This window comes from Hippoglossus stenolepis, chromosome 8 (genome assembly GCF_022539355.2).
Source record: "Hippoglossus stenolepis isolate QCI-W04-F060 chromosome 8, HSTE1.2, whole genome shotgun sequence".
Classification (NCBI taxonomy): Eukaryota; Metazoa; Chordata; class Actinopteri; order Pleuronectiformes; family Pleuronectidae; genus Hippoglossus; species Hippoglossus stenolepis.
The window spans coordinates 27,327,705-27,340,021 of record NC_061490.1 but is presented as its reverse complement, the minus strand read 5'-3'; the positions used below and the strand labels follow the sequence as shown (position 1 = coordinate 27,340,021).

Sequence of the window (12,317 nt, the reverse complement as noted above, 5' to 3'; positions counted from 1 at the left end):
CAACTTAAAAGGTCTCCCTTTCCACGAGTCCGGTGGTGGTGGTGTCGCCATGGTCTTGTCCTCCTTCTTCTTCTTCTTCCAAGGATGAAGAATCTGCAGAAGCATCACCCACTGGGTCGTAGTCTTCGTCATCATCGTCGTCTTCGTAGTCATCGTCGTCGGTTTTCACACCTCGGTGTGATGTTGATGCCCTCTGGGAGACTGAGTTCCTTGCTCTGGTTTTTGATGGCCCCTGCGAGACTGAGTCCTGGGGGAACATGCGGCTTCAGGCTTTTGACTGAACATGTGATACCGAAGTGTTGTCTCACAAAAAACCAGGTCCCAACACTAGTGTAGCGGTGCGGCTCCTGACGAAAGCAGTTATCTCTGTGCCTGGATGACAAATCAGTCGAGCAACTGGCCCGACAGCGAGGCGTGGAACCCCCGAGACTTAAAGGGCTGCGGACTTGTGCGCTGTCAGGGGAGGTTACCAAAGGGGAAGTGAAGCGGCGGCTGGCGGCGGCAGAACAGGACTTGGCCACGGTGTCGTCAAAGCTGGTGGAGATGGCCATGCCCAGACACGCCCGTTATGCCAGCCGCTCCTTCACCGCCATGCTGCAAGCTCTGAACGGCGCCATTGATGAAATGGCGGCCGATGCCGTGAAGATCGTGGCTGCAGCTCTCGGGGAGGGGGAGTGAAATGCTTTTCTCTTTGTGCGATGTTTCCTGTTTACGTGTTTTTCACCTGCACTTTTATGTTTATTCAACTCTTCACAAACCCTTTTGATACGTTTTCACATTGTTAGATGACGTTTTAAATAGAGACACTGTAAATACTATGTGAGCATAAATTCTCCAAATCAATATGTAGTACTGTAAACTGCTCTGTGCCGATTAACAAGACTTCACAACAAACATCAACAAAAAGAGGAAGTGGGATGAAGTGCATCTGCGTGCAAATACTGTGAGAAGCTGCAAACGCTATCAATGTAATCAGAACACCTACAAGAAGCTGTTTTCTGGCTTGCATGATAGTATGCACTGTTTTTTTTTCATCCCCTTTCAAAGAGTGAAAACTTCCTTTTTCTGTAAAGTCTCATTCTTGGAGTGAGGCTGTGTGTGACAGACTGATACAAGTGGGTCCTCTGAGGTAAGAACAAGCTTCTATGGTTATTTATCTAACTATTATAATAAAATATAGTGCTTCAGAAGTTTTGTTTACAGTATATACACTGATTACAAACTGTATTTTTTGTGGATAAAACAATATGATTTTTTTCTTAATAAAATTTGATTCCAGATCACTTAATAATAATAATAATAATAATTTAAAACCCTTTTTCTTCCATTCAGATGAAATACTTTTTTCCAAATGAAAACTCAAACATCAGTTTCAGATGTCGTAGTTCCCTGAAGACTGAGATGAACCCAAAGAGCCAGATATGACTTTTTAAACTGTTTATATTTCAGATTAAAGGTTCAAAAATTTTAATTTAAAAAAGACACTGTTATGTTTGCAGTCAACATATTTTATATGTGTTCTGGGGTTTCTTTGAATAAAAGTGATTTGAACAAGTAGCTAATGTCAAATAAAATTAAAAAAGAAAACAGAAAACAAACTATAATTTAGTTATTAAAGGGAAAAATAAACTGAACTCTGAGATTAACAAAAACATGTGGACCAAATATTCCAGTTTAAAATAATTTCATTTATTTTCCTTTAATAAATGACAAATTCTGCGTAGAGGTGAGGTGACTTTTGTGTTTTCAAACCACAAGTTCACAACCATCTTGAAATGAGGAACAAAACAAAGACAACTCTAACTGTCAGTAAAAGAAATGGAAAGAGGAAGAAGGAAATTCTGAGACAAGATGAAAAATAACTTTGATCACATGTTTTACAGTAAAAAGAAAAAGTTCTGTGATCTTAAGATGTTTTTATCCACTTTTCAGTTTTTATTTGTTTCAGAAATCCAGTTGTAGTCCCACATGAGATGGAGGCTCAGACAGTCACGTGGTTGGTTTTTCTGGCCCTAATAAAACGTAAGGATTTTATTTCTCCACTTTGAAAACAATGTATTGTTTTTAATTAAAGATTAACTGACTTCTCCACTTGTGTTTTCACCGACAGATGTTTCTACAAGTAACCCTATAAGTCCCTTTAAACTAGATCCTGGTTGGCTGCCAGCTACTGAGGGATCCTGCTTTGAAATTAAATGCCAAGTCACAAGAAATGTTGATGATCCTGATGCAAACTTGTTTTGGATGAAAGATAGACGATGGGTCGACAGTGAAAAAGACTTTACATCCACTGTCATTTACAGCACAAACACCTGGACACATCCGGTCAGTCCTGACTTTGCAAACAGAGTGAAATACATCGGTTCTTCATCTTCAAGTTGGAGGAATAGTAACTCTGCTGAGCCGAAGCCACTGTGCAGTATTTTGATCTGTGACCTGAGAAGAAGTGACAGCGGAAAGTATTCTTTGAGATTCGTAGGGAAGCCAATCTGGTCATCTGAAGAAGTGACCCTCAACGTTGAAGGTATGTATAATAAAAATCTGAATATTAAAATACATTTCAGAATATACATAACATTACAATTAGTGGAAAAATGTGTCCTTCATGCCCCGAGCAACGAACATTTGAACAAACACCAGTGATAAAAACTGCAGAATCCATCTTTGAGATCATTTTAGTTGATGTGTATTTTGACTTTTTAGTTTGGTCCATGTCCCATTCACTAAAATTCAGGAGGTGAGATTTATACCGCAGTCAGGCACCAGGTGGCGATCTAGACACTTTGGCTTCACTTTTAGTCGATGGTTTGAACTATTCTAAATCAGTTATGACTCTAGAGCAGTTTGGCTATAGCTTCACTCTACATAGTTTCCCAGTCAAGTCGGCTACACCTTTAAAAATCAATGCTTCTTTTATAATAACATCTTCTCAGTGACACTGTACAATAAGACTTTAGCTGTTGTGTAGACGCATCATCACATTTCTCTTGCTTTCATATTCTCAGTAAATCGATGCCCGCTCACTTTTGAGGAACCAGCTGTCGTGGTGGAGTCCGACGTGGTCACACTCACATGCTCCACTTCAAGTTCATGTCCTTCAAACCCTCACATTCAAGATGTGACTCAGATCGACCGGACACAGGCCACAGACTTTCATCAAGATAAGGAAAGAACCACCTTCAGCTTTAGAGCCAGCAGGGAGGATGATGGGAGGGTGTTTTCATGCCAAACACAGAACAACATGGACAAATATTTGATCCAGAATATTACAGTCACTGTTAAATGTAAGTTGATGAATTAATTTTATTGATGTTCTATCTTTTAGGTAATACATCCTGCTGATATATTATTATTATGGTTATTTCTCTCTGGATGTCAGCCCTGTGATACGCTGGCGACCTCTCAGAGCCAGAGTCAGCTGGGGATTGGCTCCATCCTCCCACAACCCTCAAATGTCCACCAGTGTCACCAGGCTGCTCTGGATAAATCCACATCAACTTGTGGCGTGTCTGTGATTTTCAGTCATTTGACCTCTTTCCCATTCGTGTATTGATTTAATTTGAATTCTGAACTAAAATCTTCTGCATAGTATTCACATTATTACATTCTTAGTGGACCGTCACTCACATAGCAAGTGTCTTGGTCCAGATTTGTCCTGGGCCACGAGAAGACCAGAAGTGCCGGATCATTGCCTGAAGTGGCCCACATCCGTGTGCTATCTGGGTTGTGAATTAACCTGAAAGAATCTTCTGTTTCAGATTCACCTGTTGTTGAGATAAAGGTCATTTCACTTGGGTCCTTTTTCCAGATAAGCCGAGGAAGACGAGCATTTCTGTCAGTGGCTCTTCTGATAACCAAGTGAAAGTTGGTGGTTCTCTCACGTTAACCTGTGACACCGATGCCAATCCTGCCCCGACGACTTACTTCAGCTGACACTTTTTTTTTTATTAAAACAAATCAAACCAAAAATGTTCAGAAAAAAACTATCGATGCAAAAGTATATTTTTTCAGTGGTCCAGTTTTTTTAATTAATTATTTCTTCTGACAGTTGAAACAATATTGGACAGTGGTTAAATTTGACAGTTCTCTGTTTTCTATATTTATGGTTACTGCAGACAGTCCCAAACATGTGACAGTTCAAGCCAATCCTGGTCTTGATGTGAAGGAAAATGTGTCGTTGACACTGAGCTGTACTGCCGAGTCCAACCCACCAGTGAGCTCTGTCACCTGGAGGAAGACGACTGATGGGAGAGAGAGGAAATCGTCCAACAGACTCGGACTCAGACCTTCAGGGTGAATTCAGCCAGTCCCTCTGACAGTGGACTGTACAGCTGTGAAGCCAACAATGACATTGGAAGTGGAAAGTCACAGCCAGCTGAGGTTAAAGTCAGATGTGAGTAGAATGATGCACTTGTGATGGTGAATGGATAAACAAGGAGGATATATTCTACATTACTGCGTCTAAAGTAAATACTGATCAGACGTGCTGGTTCTAAAAAGAAGAAAACATTACTCCACAATGTCAAAAACTCCACAGGGTTCTTTTAACTATGGTGTAAATTAATTCATTCATTAAACTTATCCAACATTTCTTTGAACTGAAAACGTCTATTTCAACATGACTAAAGTGGCCTGTTGTCATAACTTGATTTATTTAAATATCACTTCTCAAATCAACGTTACAAAGTGCTTCCCAAATAACAAAAAAAGTAAAAACACATCAAAATATGAATATAAATTTAAAAACAAATTACAAATCTGTCATGAAAGAATAAATAAAAGAATAAAAAGTAGACTTACGTAAAATCAGTGAATGAAGTAAGATAAAAGTTTGTTTTCAGCTCCTGACTCAGTCTGCTGTCTGTCCTCGTTCAGGATGTTTCAGAGCCTCAGGACTCTTGTTTCAAAAGCTTTGTCCCCCAACTTTGTCCTCATGTATTGGTTGAATTTGAATTCTGAACTAAAATCTTCTGCATAGTATTCACAATATTACATTCTCAGTGGACCGTCACTCACATAGCAAGTGTCTTGGTCCAGATTTGTCCTGGGCCACGAGAAGACCAGAAGTGCCGGATCATTGCCTGAAGTGGCCCACATCCGTGTGCTATCTGGGTTGTGAATTAACCTGAAAGAATCTTCTGTTTCAGATTCACCTGTTGTTGAGATAAAGGTCATTTCACTTGGGTCCTTTTTCCAGATAAGCCGAGGAAGACGAGCATTTCTGTCAGTGGCTCTTCTGATAACCAAGTGAAAGTTGGTGGTTCTCTCACGTTAACCTGTGACACCGATGCCAATCCTGCCCCGACGACTTTCTTCAGCTGCCACTTTAGATTTCATCCAAACACATCAAACCAAAACTTTCCTTTAAAAAAACTATCGATGCAAAAGTGAATTTTTCTCATGTCTTTTTTCAGTGGTCCAGTATTTCAAAATTAATTATTACTTCTGACAGTTGAAACAATAGCACCTGAGAAATTAATGACCTAAAGTACTTAAATCTCTGTAATTCTTCCACCAGAGTATTATTATTTATTAAATTGAAGCCTTGTGACTTTCAGCAGTTATAAGTTTTCTTATAGTATAATTTGTGGTGTAATTGTGTAATGCAATGAATTCTTTTCACAGGTTTGCATGTTATTGTGCTCCCTAGTCCACTATCTCCAAACTTACCTGCACAATTATTTAAATAGCACTTCTCAAAACAATGTTACAAAGTGTTTCCCAAATAACAAAAATCACATCAAAATATGAATAATGAAAAAATTCTGATTACAAATGTGATGGAAATTCATCTTGAGATTTGAAATAATGAGATTCTCAGACTGGAGTTGCCTTTGAGTCTTTTTAATAGGAAGCTCTGCAGAGGTTACACAACAAGCACGGGTGCTCAAAGTGGAACTGCCCCAAAGTTCACAAAAGCCAGTACTTATACATAGAGGTGTTTCATAAAACATAATATGAAAAAAAAGACATGAAATCATCATCTGTGTCCATCTGCTGTGTCCGTCCGCTGTAGCAGTTGGAAGAAAACATCAGAGAATAAGGGCATACACCCTGTTTGTCAAGGTCACAGCAGTGAGACACAATAAGGGTTCCATCCTGTCAGGTAGACAGTATCACAGCAGTGAGACACCTGGTCAGTGGAATTTTCCATTACACAAATCTGTCATCAAAGAATAAATAAAAGAATAAAAACTAGAACTACGTGAAATCAGAGAATGAAGTAAGATAAAAGTATTAGTTTTAGTTTTAAGCTAGTCAGGGTGTTTCAGAGCCTCAGGGTTCTTGTTTCTAAAGCTCTGTTCCCCAACTTTGTCTTAGTACAAAAGATTTGTATATTATTTAATTACATTTCAGGTTGTTTATACTTCAAAATCTCAATTCAGCAAATTCAACAAATCATTCAAAATAAGGTTTAGCAAACCTGATAAAAAACATTGAAGTTAAAAAAGGAACAGTAACCTAAAATCAGTGGCTGTAGTTTGTTTCAAAGAGAAAAAATGTAAAGTTTCACCAGGTGAATCTAAAGCCAGTCTGTTTTATCCTCCCATTTAAAGTTTCACATTCTTCTCAGTCTGGCTTTAAAGAGCAGCAATAATGTCACTTCATTTGTTGTGTTATTCATGTTTGATCTTTGATGATGTTCAGAAAATGACGTTGTCTTTTCTCCTGAATTTCCCGGCTAGTTTCTCCAAAACACACAAACATCATGAAGTCGTCAGAGAAGCAGGAGCTTGACGGGAGGAGCTCCGTGATGCTGAGCTGCATCAGTCACAGCTTTCCCCCAGTCCAACACTACTCATGGTACAGGAAGAGTCAGGGCGAGGAAAAGGATGAACTTGTGTCCGAGCATCAAAACCACACAGTGTACTCAAACCAGCCAGGAGTCTACTACTGCATCGCAAAAAATGAAGTAAACCAAAGTTTGTCTGATCCCGTCCATCTGTTTGAACGTGAGTGAATTTCAAGGCCTTAAAACTGTGTGTTTTATTGCTCAGGAGACATGTGGGAGGTTTATATCAGACTTGTTTTCTGGTTGTCCGTCCGTACGTCCTGTGAACGTGACATCTCCAGAAAGTCTTGAGGGAATTTCTTTAAACTTAAACTTAAAATGTTCAGTTTGATTCAGGGTTGAAATGATAAGAATTTGGTGGTCAAAGGGCAAGGTTGTGTCCTCAAAGATGTGAAGTGATTAGATATCAGTGGTCAAAGGTCACAGTGGCCTTATCAGAATCTTGGTTGGCGGAGGTAAACAACTGCAGTACAGTATTTCTAGTTCAGTCTAAAATAAATCTCTGCACATGGAATAAAGTTGAAACTAATTCTACATGTTCACAACTCAGTGTCGATATTGTCAGCGTGCGCAAAATGGCAAACGTGAACCCAAAAGCACGACACTAGAGCAGTCTTAGGAATAGCAAGAGTTCTGGTTTAATGGATGATCAGGGGTCGAAAGCCAGGCAGACAGTCAGAGAAAGCAAACCAATCCGATAGGGAGCAGGCAAAACAGGAATCCAGGGTCCAGAAGGCAGGTCAGAGCGGAGATCAGGCAGAACAATGAATCAAGGGATAACGCTGGAAAGCTAGAAAAAACACACTAGACGATCTGGCAGAGAACAGAGGAAATGAGCCGGTATATATACTGGGTGACTAATGTGTGATGGAAAGCAGGTGAGTCAGGGGGTGGGGCAGGTAATGGGATCTGTGGGACGAGGTGATGCAGAGCAGGGGGGAGTGGCTGAATTCTGAAATGACATGAGAATTACTACATGCAAAAAATAAGATAAGACAATGAAAATGTTAAGAGCTGACTGAAGTTGTGACAGATATGATGCTCTCTCTCTTTTGACCACAGGAAACTATCTGGACATCCTGAAGTTCCGCGTTCCTGCTGTACTTCTCCTGATGATTATCAGTGTAATTGTCGTAAATTTAAGGTGAATGAATAAGAAGTGCAATTGATCAAATTCAATAAATACATTTCAGAGATGGTCTGGCATGTTTTACCACATCATGTCCCTCTATGTTTTCAGATACTGGAGGAAATCTATTCAACAAGGAACAACAAACACCGAATCTCCTCCTGGTTTTTCGGTAATGACACATTTGTTTAATCCATTCTACTTTCTTATTGAAAACATCTCGACAGAAGTGACTCATCTTGTGTGTGTGTGTGTGTGTGTGTGTGTGTGTGTGTGTGTGTGTGTGTGTGTGTGTGTGTGTGTGTGTGTGTGTGTGTGTTTGGGTGTTTACTGCACTTTGAATCTGCCCCAGGTGAGTCCCAGGTTGAGACAACAATTTAAACAAGAAAACAACAAGTTAAAACAATCATATATGGAGACTTTAGTAAAACTTAAGAAGATTTATATTAAATAGAGTTTAATTCAAAGTGTCTGGTCATGGTGGCCTGTTGTCAGAACCTTGGCTTAACACAATAGATTTGTAAATTATATAACTACCAGTTGTTGAAACTTCAAAATCTATTTCTAATTGGCTATTTGTATTTTGGAAATTGTAGGAAACAGTGATTAAGGAGAGTATAGGTATAAGATTCAGGATATTTAAGCCTCTGATCATCACTTCTGACCTGTTACAGCTGTAAAACTACTAATTCTTCTAAATACTCTAAATTATGTCATAATTTCAATAATATGTAATCAAATATGTTTTAATGGTGATATTACAAATCCTCCAAGTCTTAGAATCTGTTATTTGTTTTATTTTGAGTACACACGATGCAAGGATCTGAAACAAGACAACATGTGCACATTAGATTTTAAAATTGGAAATAAATAATCTATCAGGATATCTACAACCCTCAAATTGACCATGTAGAGCTACTGCCTTCCATCTTCTATCATCAGTATTAGTCTGGCTCTACAGGCAGATGTGTCTTTTACTGTTCAAGCTGTTGCTTTTCCTCCTTGTACTTCCATATCCTGCCCTCACTGTTTGCCCTGTCAGTAGCTGTCTATCAGTGCACTTATATCTCAGTATACTGGGGTCAGTAATTAAAAGACAACCTGTACAGCATCCATTTTAGAACATGAGTGAAGCGATTCAGTTGCTGCTTGATAATCATGTGGTTAGAGGAAACAATAATCGTCAGGAGATGAAACCTCCCCTTCACCCATTTATTCTGTGCAACAAACAAATCAATTAAATCAAGGAAAATGTCTGCAAGTCCTAAAATAATCAGATGTGAGTCTTGTATGAACTTTATTGTGCATTACATCCAGAAATTGTAGCATAAATAATCTATAAACTACCTCCGCTCTCATCCTAGAATGAACCAGAGAGCCTGCAGGACTATGAAAACATTAGTAATGCAACTGCACGTGCACCAACATCTCCAAATCTATTTGACGACCACACCAGTGAAGGTGAAGTGGAGCTGAACTTTCCACAGGTGAGATTCACAGCGACGCCCCGACGTCAGACGACCAACAGAGACTCCAGCAGCTCACATGAAGATGAGAGTTAATACTCTGACGTCAGGATTTGACCCGAGATGTTCTCGTCCTGCTTTTTACAGCTACCTCGGGCCTGAGGAAGTTTATATTCACAATAAGTCATCACAGAGAGTCTGAAGAGTTCATGTGTTAAGCAAAATAGGTCGTAACCGTAAATCTACAGTAATGTAAGCTGGTCAACAAACCTTATGCAGCTACAACAAAACCCTGCGTGTTGCCATTAGGAGTATTTTAAAACTAGTTATCAAGAAGGCACAGAAGTTACATTACTGAGCTAAAATATAATATATAAATATTTGAAACTGTTAATAAAAGGTTTTGTGGAAAACAGTAAACATAGCAAAATGTGAGGGATAAACGGTTAAAATCCTTAATTTGCAACTTAAAATGTAAATAATGTGAGTGTAAAATGATTGTATTAATAACTTTTATATAATCCAAATATATAAATGACATGCAGTTAGACAAGAAATGCTGAGAATCACTGCTGAATGTTTTTTGTGCTTTCCAGTGTTGTGAACTTAATCCAAACCCACACACCTGAAATGTAAATATCCTGTAGCTCAAAATAAAATGAAATATGTTGGAACAAATGATGTACTTTAAAGTTTGACATTATTGTTGGATTTGTGAACATGTCACAGCGTGAAAGTGGTTTCTGAAGAATGCATGTACACACAAAACACATTGTGTCATGAAATGGACATTATCATGTGATGCATTTCTATTAACGGACCATGTAAACCTTAGATTTACTTGAGTTAAGTAATAAGTAAAATAAAATCAAGTATATGACTATATCCTGAACTTAAACTCTTGAGTTTCCAAAGTAAAAGTACAAATTCTGAGACATTAGGATATTATTAGATACGTTATTACATTTTCATACAGGTGCATCAATGAGTTAGTATTTTAGTTGCCATGGAGCCAGGCCCGTAGCCGGAGGGCAGTATCCCCCGATCTAAATATGCACATTTTAAGATGTTTGGAGCAGCTATTGGTTAACAGTAGATTCAAAACCATGTCAGTGGACAAGAGCATGAATGACTTACCATTGTGTTTGAGTTTGCATAATTTTGTATTTAAACTGTAGAAACGTGTCTCAAACAGTGCATCCACATAAGCAAAATGTGTTGTACATTAAATACCATATTATTATGATACTTCCGCTGGGTGTGTATTTACCTTGAGCCTGTAAGTTCCATTCTAATTGCCAAAGAACATGTGGTTATTACATTGTTTGAACAGGATCAGAACAGTTTTTGTATTCAACAGCACAGTGATATAATACTGATTCTGTCCTGGGTGGGAACAGTGGGAACAGTGGGAACACTGGTCCTTCTCTCTCATCATCACCACCTTTCTGTCTTTCTCTCTTGGGCTTGACTTCAGCCTCTTGTGCCTTCCCAAAGGAAAGTGTGTCTGAAGAAATCTCTTCATTTGAGTCTCAGTGAAGAAACACAACAACCCAGCTCATATATTTACATTGTAACAGTGCAGGGTAGATTCTGTCCGTCAATTCACTGATTGGCCTCGTGTTATAAGAGTAGAGCGGCTCCTTTAAGAAAGTGCTTCCATGTGTTTAAGAGAGTGAGTGGTGAAGAGAGAGAGAGAGAGAGAGAGAGAGAGAGAGAGAGAGAGAGAGAGAGAGAGAGAGAGAGAGAGATGTCACCGACTCCGGTCTGGAGGTCGAGCAGGAGACGTTAACACTACGTTACCTTGTATATTTACGAGAAGATGATCCACTCCACCTCCTACTCACTCACCCACCGCCCACATACACACATTTTTAAATAATACCGAGGTCCGGACCTGCATGGAGCTAATTACTTTACTTCAGATGAAGGTATTTGTCTGGGTCCTGCTCTCCTGAACAACTAAAGACATGTGAAGGGTCATAAGTTGTAGAGAGGAAGTGTAATTAAAAAACAAGAAATGCACAGTTCTGGAGTATATTTACATGTTTACTTTCCACCACTAACAGTACTGCTTAAGAATATAACATTAATATATTATTATTATTAAAATTTTTGCGGAAGTTCAGGTTTCCTCTAAGATAATGCTTTATCATTACTACTACAAAGGGCCAGTTGTAAACGTGCCTGTTCGATTTGCCACGGCAACTAAAGGCCGACTGTGGGACTCAGTCCACAGAACCGTTGATGGGTCCCAGTCGCCTCTGCTGCAGAGCGCTGGTCGCCTGTTTATTCAAAGCTTATCAGCCTATTATTGAACGTATTGCGTGTCCAAATCACGGCAAGTTCCACACTGCACTTCCTTGGGCCCTTAACAATGCACATGTCACGGTGAAGCCGATAAGATGAACGCCTCGAGATATGAAAGTCACAGACCAACAGACTAAATTGATAGAGAGAGATTTGTGGAATTAGTCGATAGATGATAGATAGTATCCATCATATCTGTTCTTTATCAAAGGACCTGTTGTGACTCTTGTAATAATTCACTCTGTCTCTCTGCAGAAATGGCTGATGTTTGCAAAGGCCTGAGCTTCCTTGAGACCCTGAAAGAATCCATAGACAGCAATAAGTTATCAGATGTCAGGGACGCGGTGGAAGATCTCTTGATCAGTAGGATCAACTTGGCTGTGGTGGGAAACCGTGGTGATGGAAAAGACTCCTTCATCAACTCCCTCCGTGGCCTCGGACCTGGGGATGAGGGGGGGGCTCCTGCTTCACCCCCGTGGCCTCAGAGGACGTGGCAGGCTACCCTGACCCTAAACACCCTGACCTTCACCTGTGGGACCTGGCTTAAGTAAGTCCCCTTGACTTAAAGGGCTGCGGTCTTGTGCAAACCCTTTGATACGTTTTCTCATTGTTTGATGAC

General features: G+C 39.5%; 1 protein-coding gene across 4 annotated transcripts; it reads left to right on the top strand.

The window, feature by feature from the left end:
• Positions 1-973: 973 nt before the first annotated feature.
• LOC118113416 lies at positions 974-9,607 on the top strand. 4 transcript variants are annotated; one of them, XR_007032870.1, is made up of 9 exons: positions 974-1,129; positions 1,949-2,022; positions 2,111-2,524; positions 3,006-3,284; positions 4,116-4,393; positions 6,687-6,953; positions 7,856-7,937; positions 8,034-8,094; positions 9,287-9,607. XR_007032870.1 is itself a non-coding variant. In XM_047340730.1 (6 exons), the coding sequence occupies exons 3-6, from the start codon at positions 6,710-6,712 to the stop codon at positions 9,482-9,484; spliced, it is 585 nt and encodes a 194-aa protein (XP_047196686.1). In that variant the 5' UTR covers positions 3,409-3,507; positions 4,116-4,393; positions 6,687-6,709; the 3' UTR covers positions 9,485-9,607. The 4 variants fall into 4 exon arrangements, 1 of the variants encoding a protein (XP_047196686.1); XR_007032869.1 differs by having other exon boundaries at positions 1,933-2,022; XR_004697325.2 differs by lacking the exons at positions 6,687-6,953; positions 7,856-7,937; positions 8,034-8,094; positions 9,287-9,607 and adding an exon at positions 5,198-5,399 and having other exon boundaries at positions 1,933-2,022.
• Positions 9,608-12,317: the final 2,710 nt, after the last annotated feature.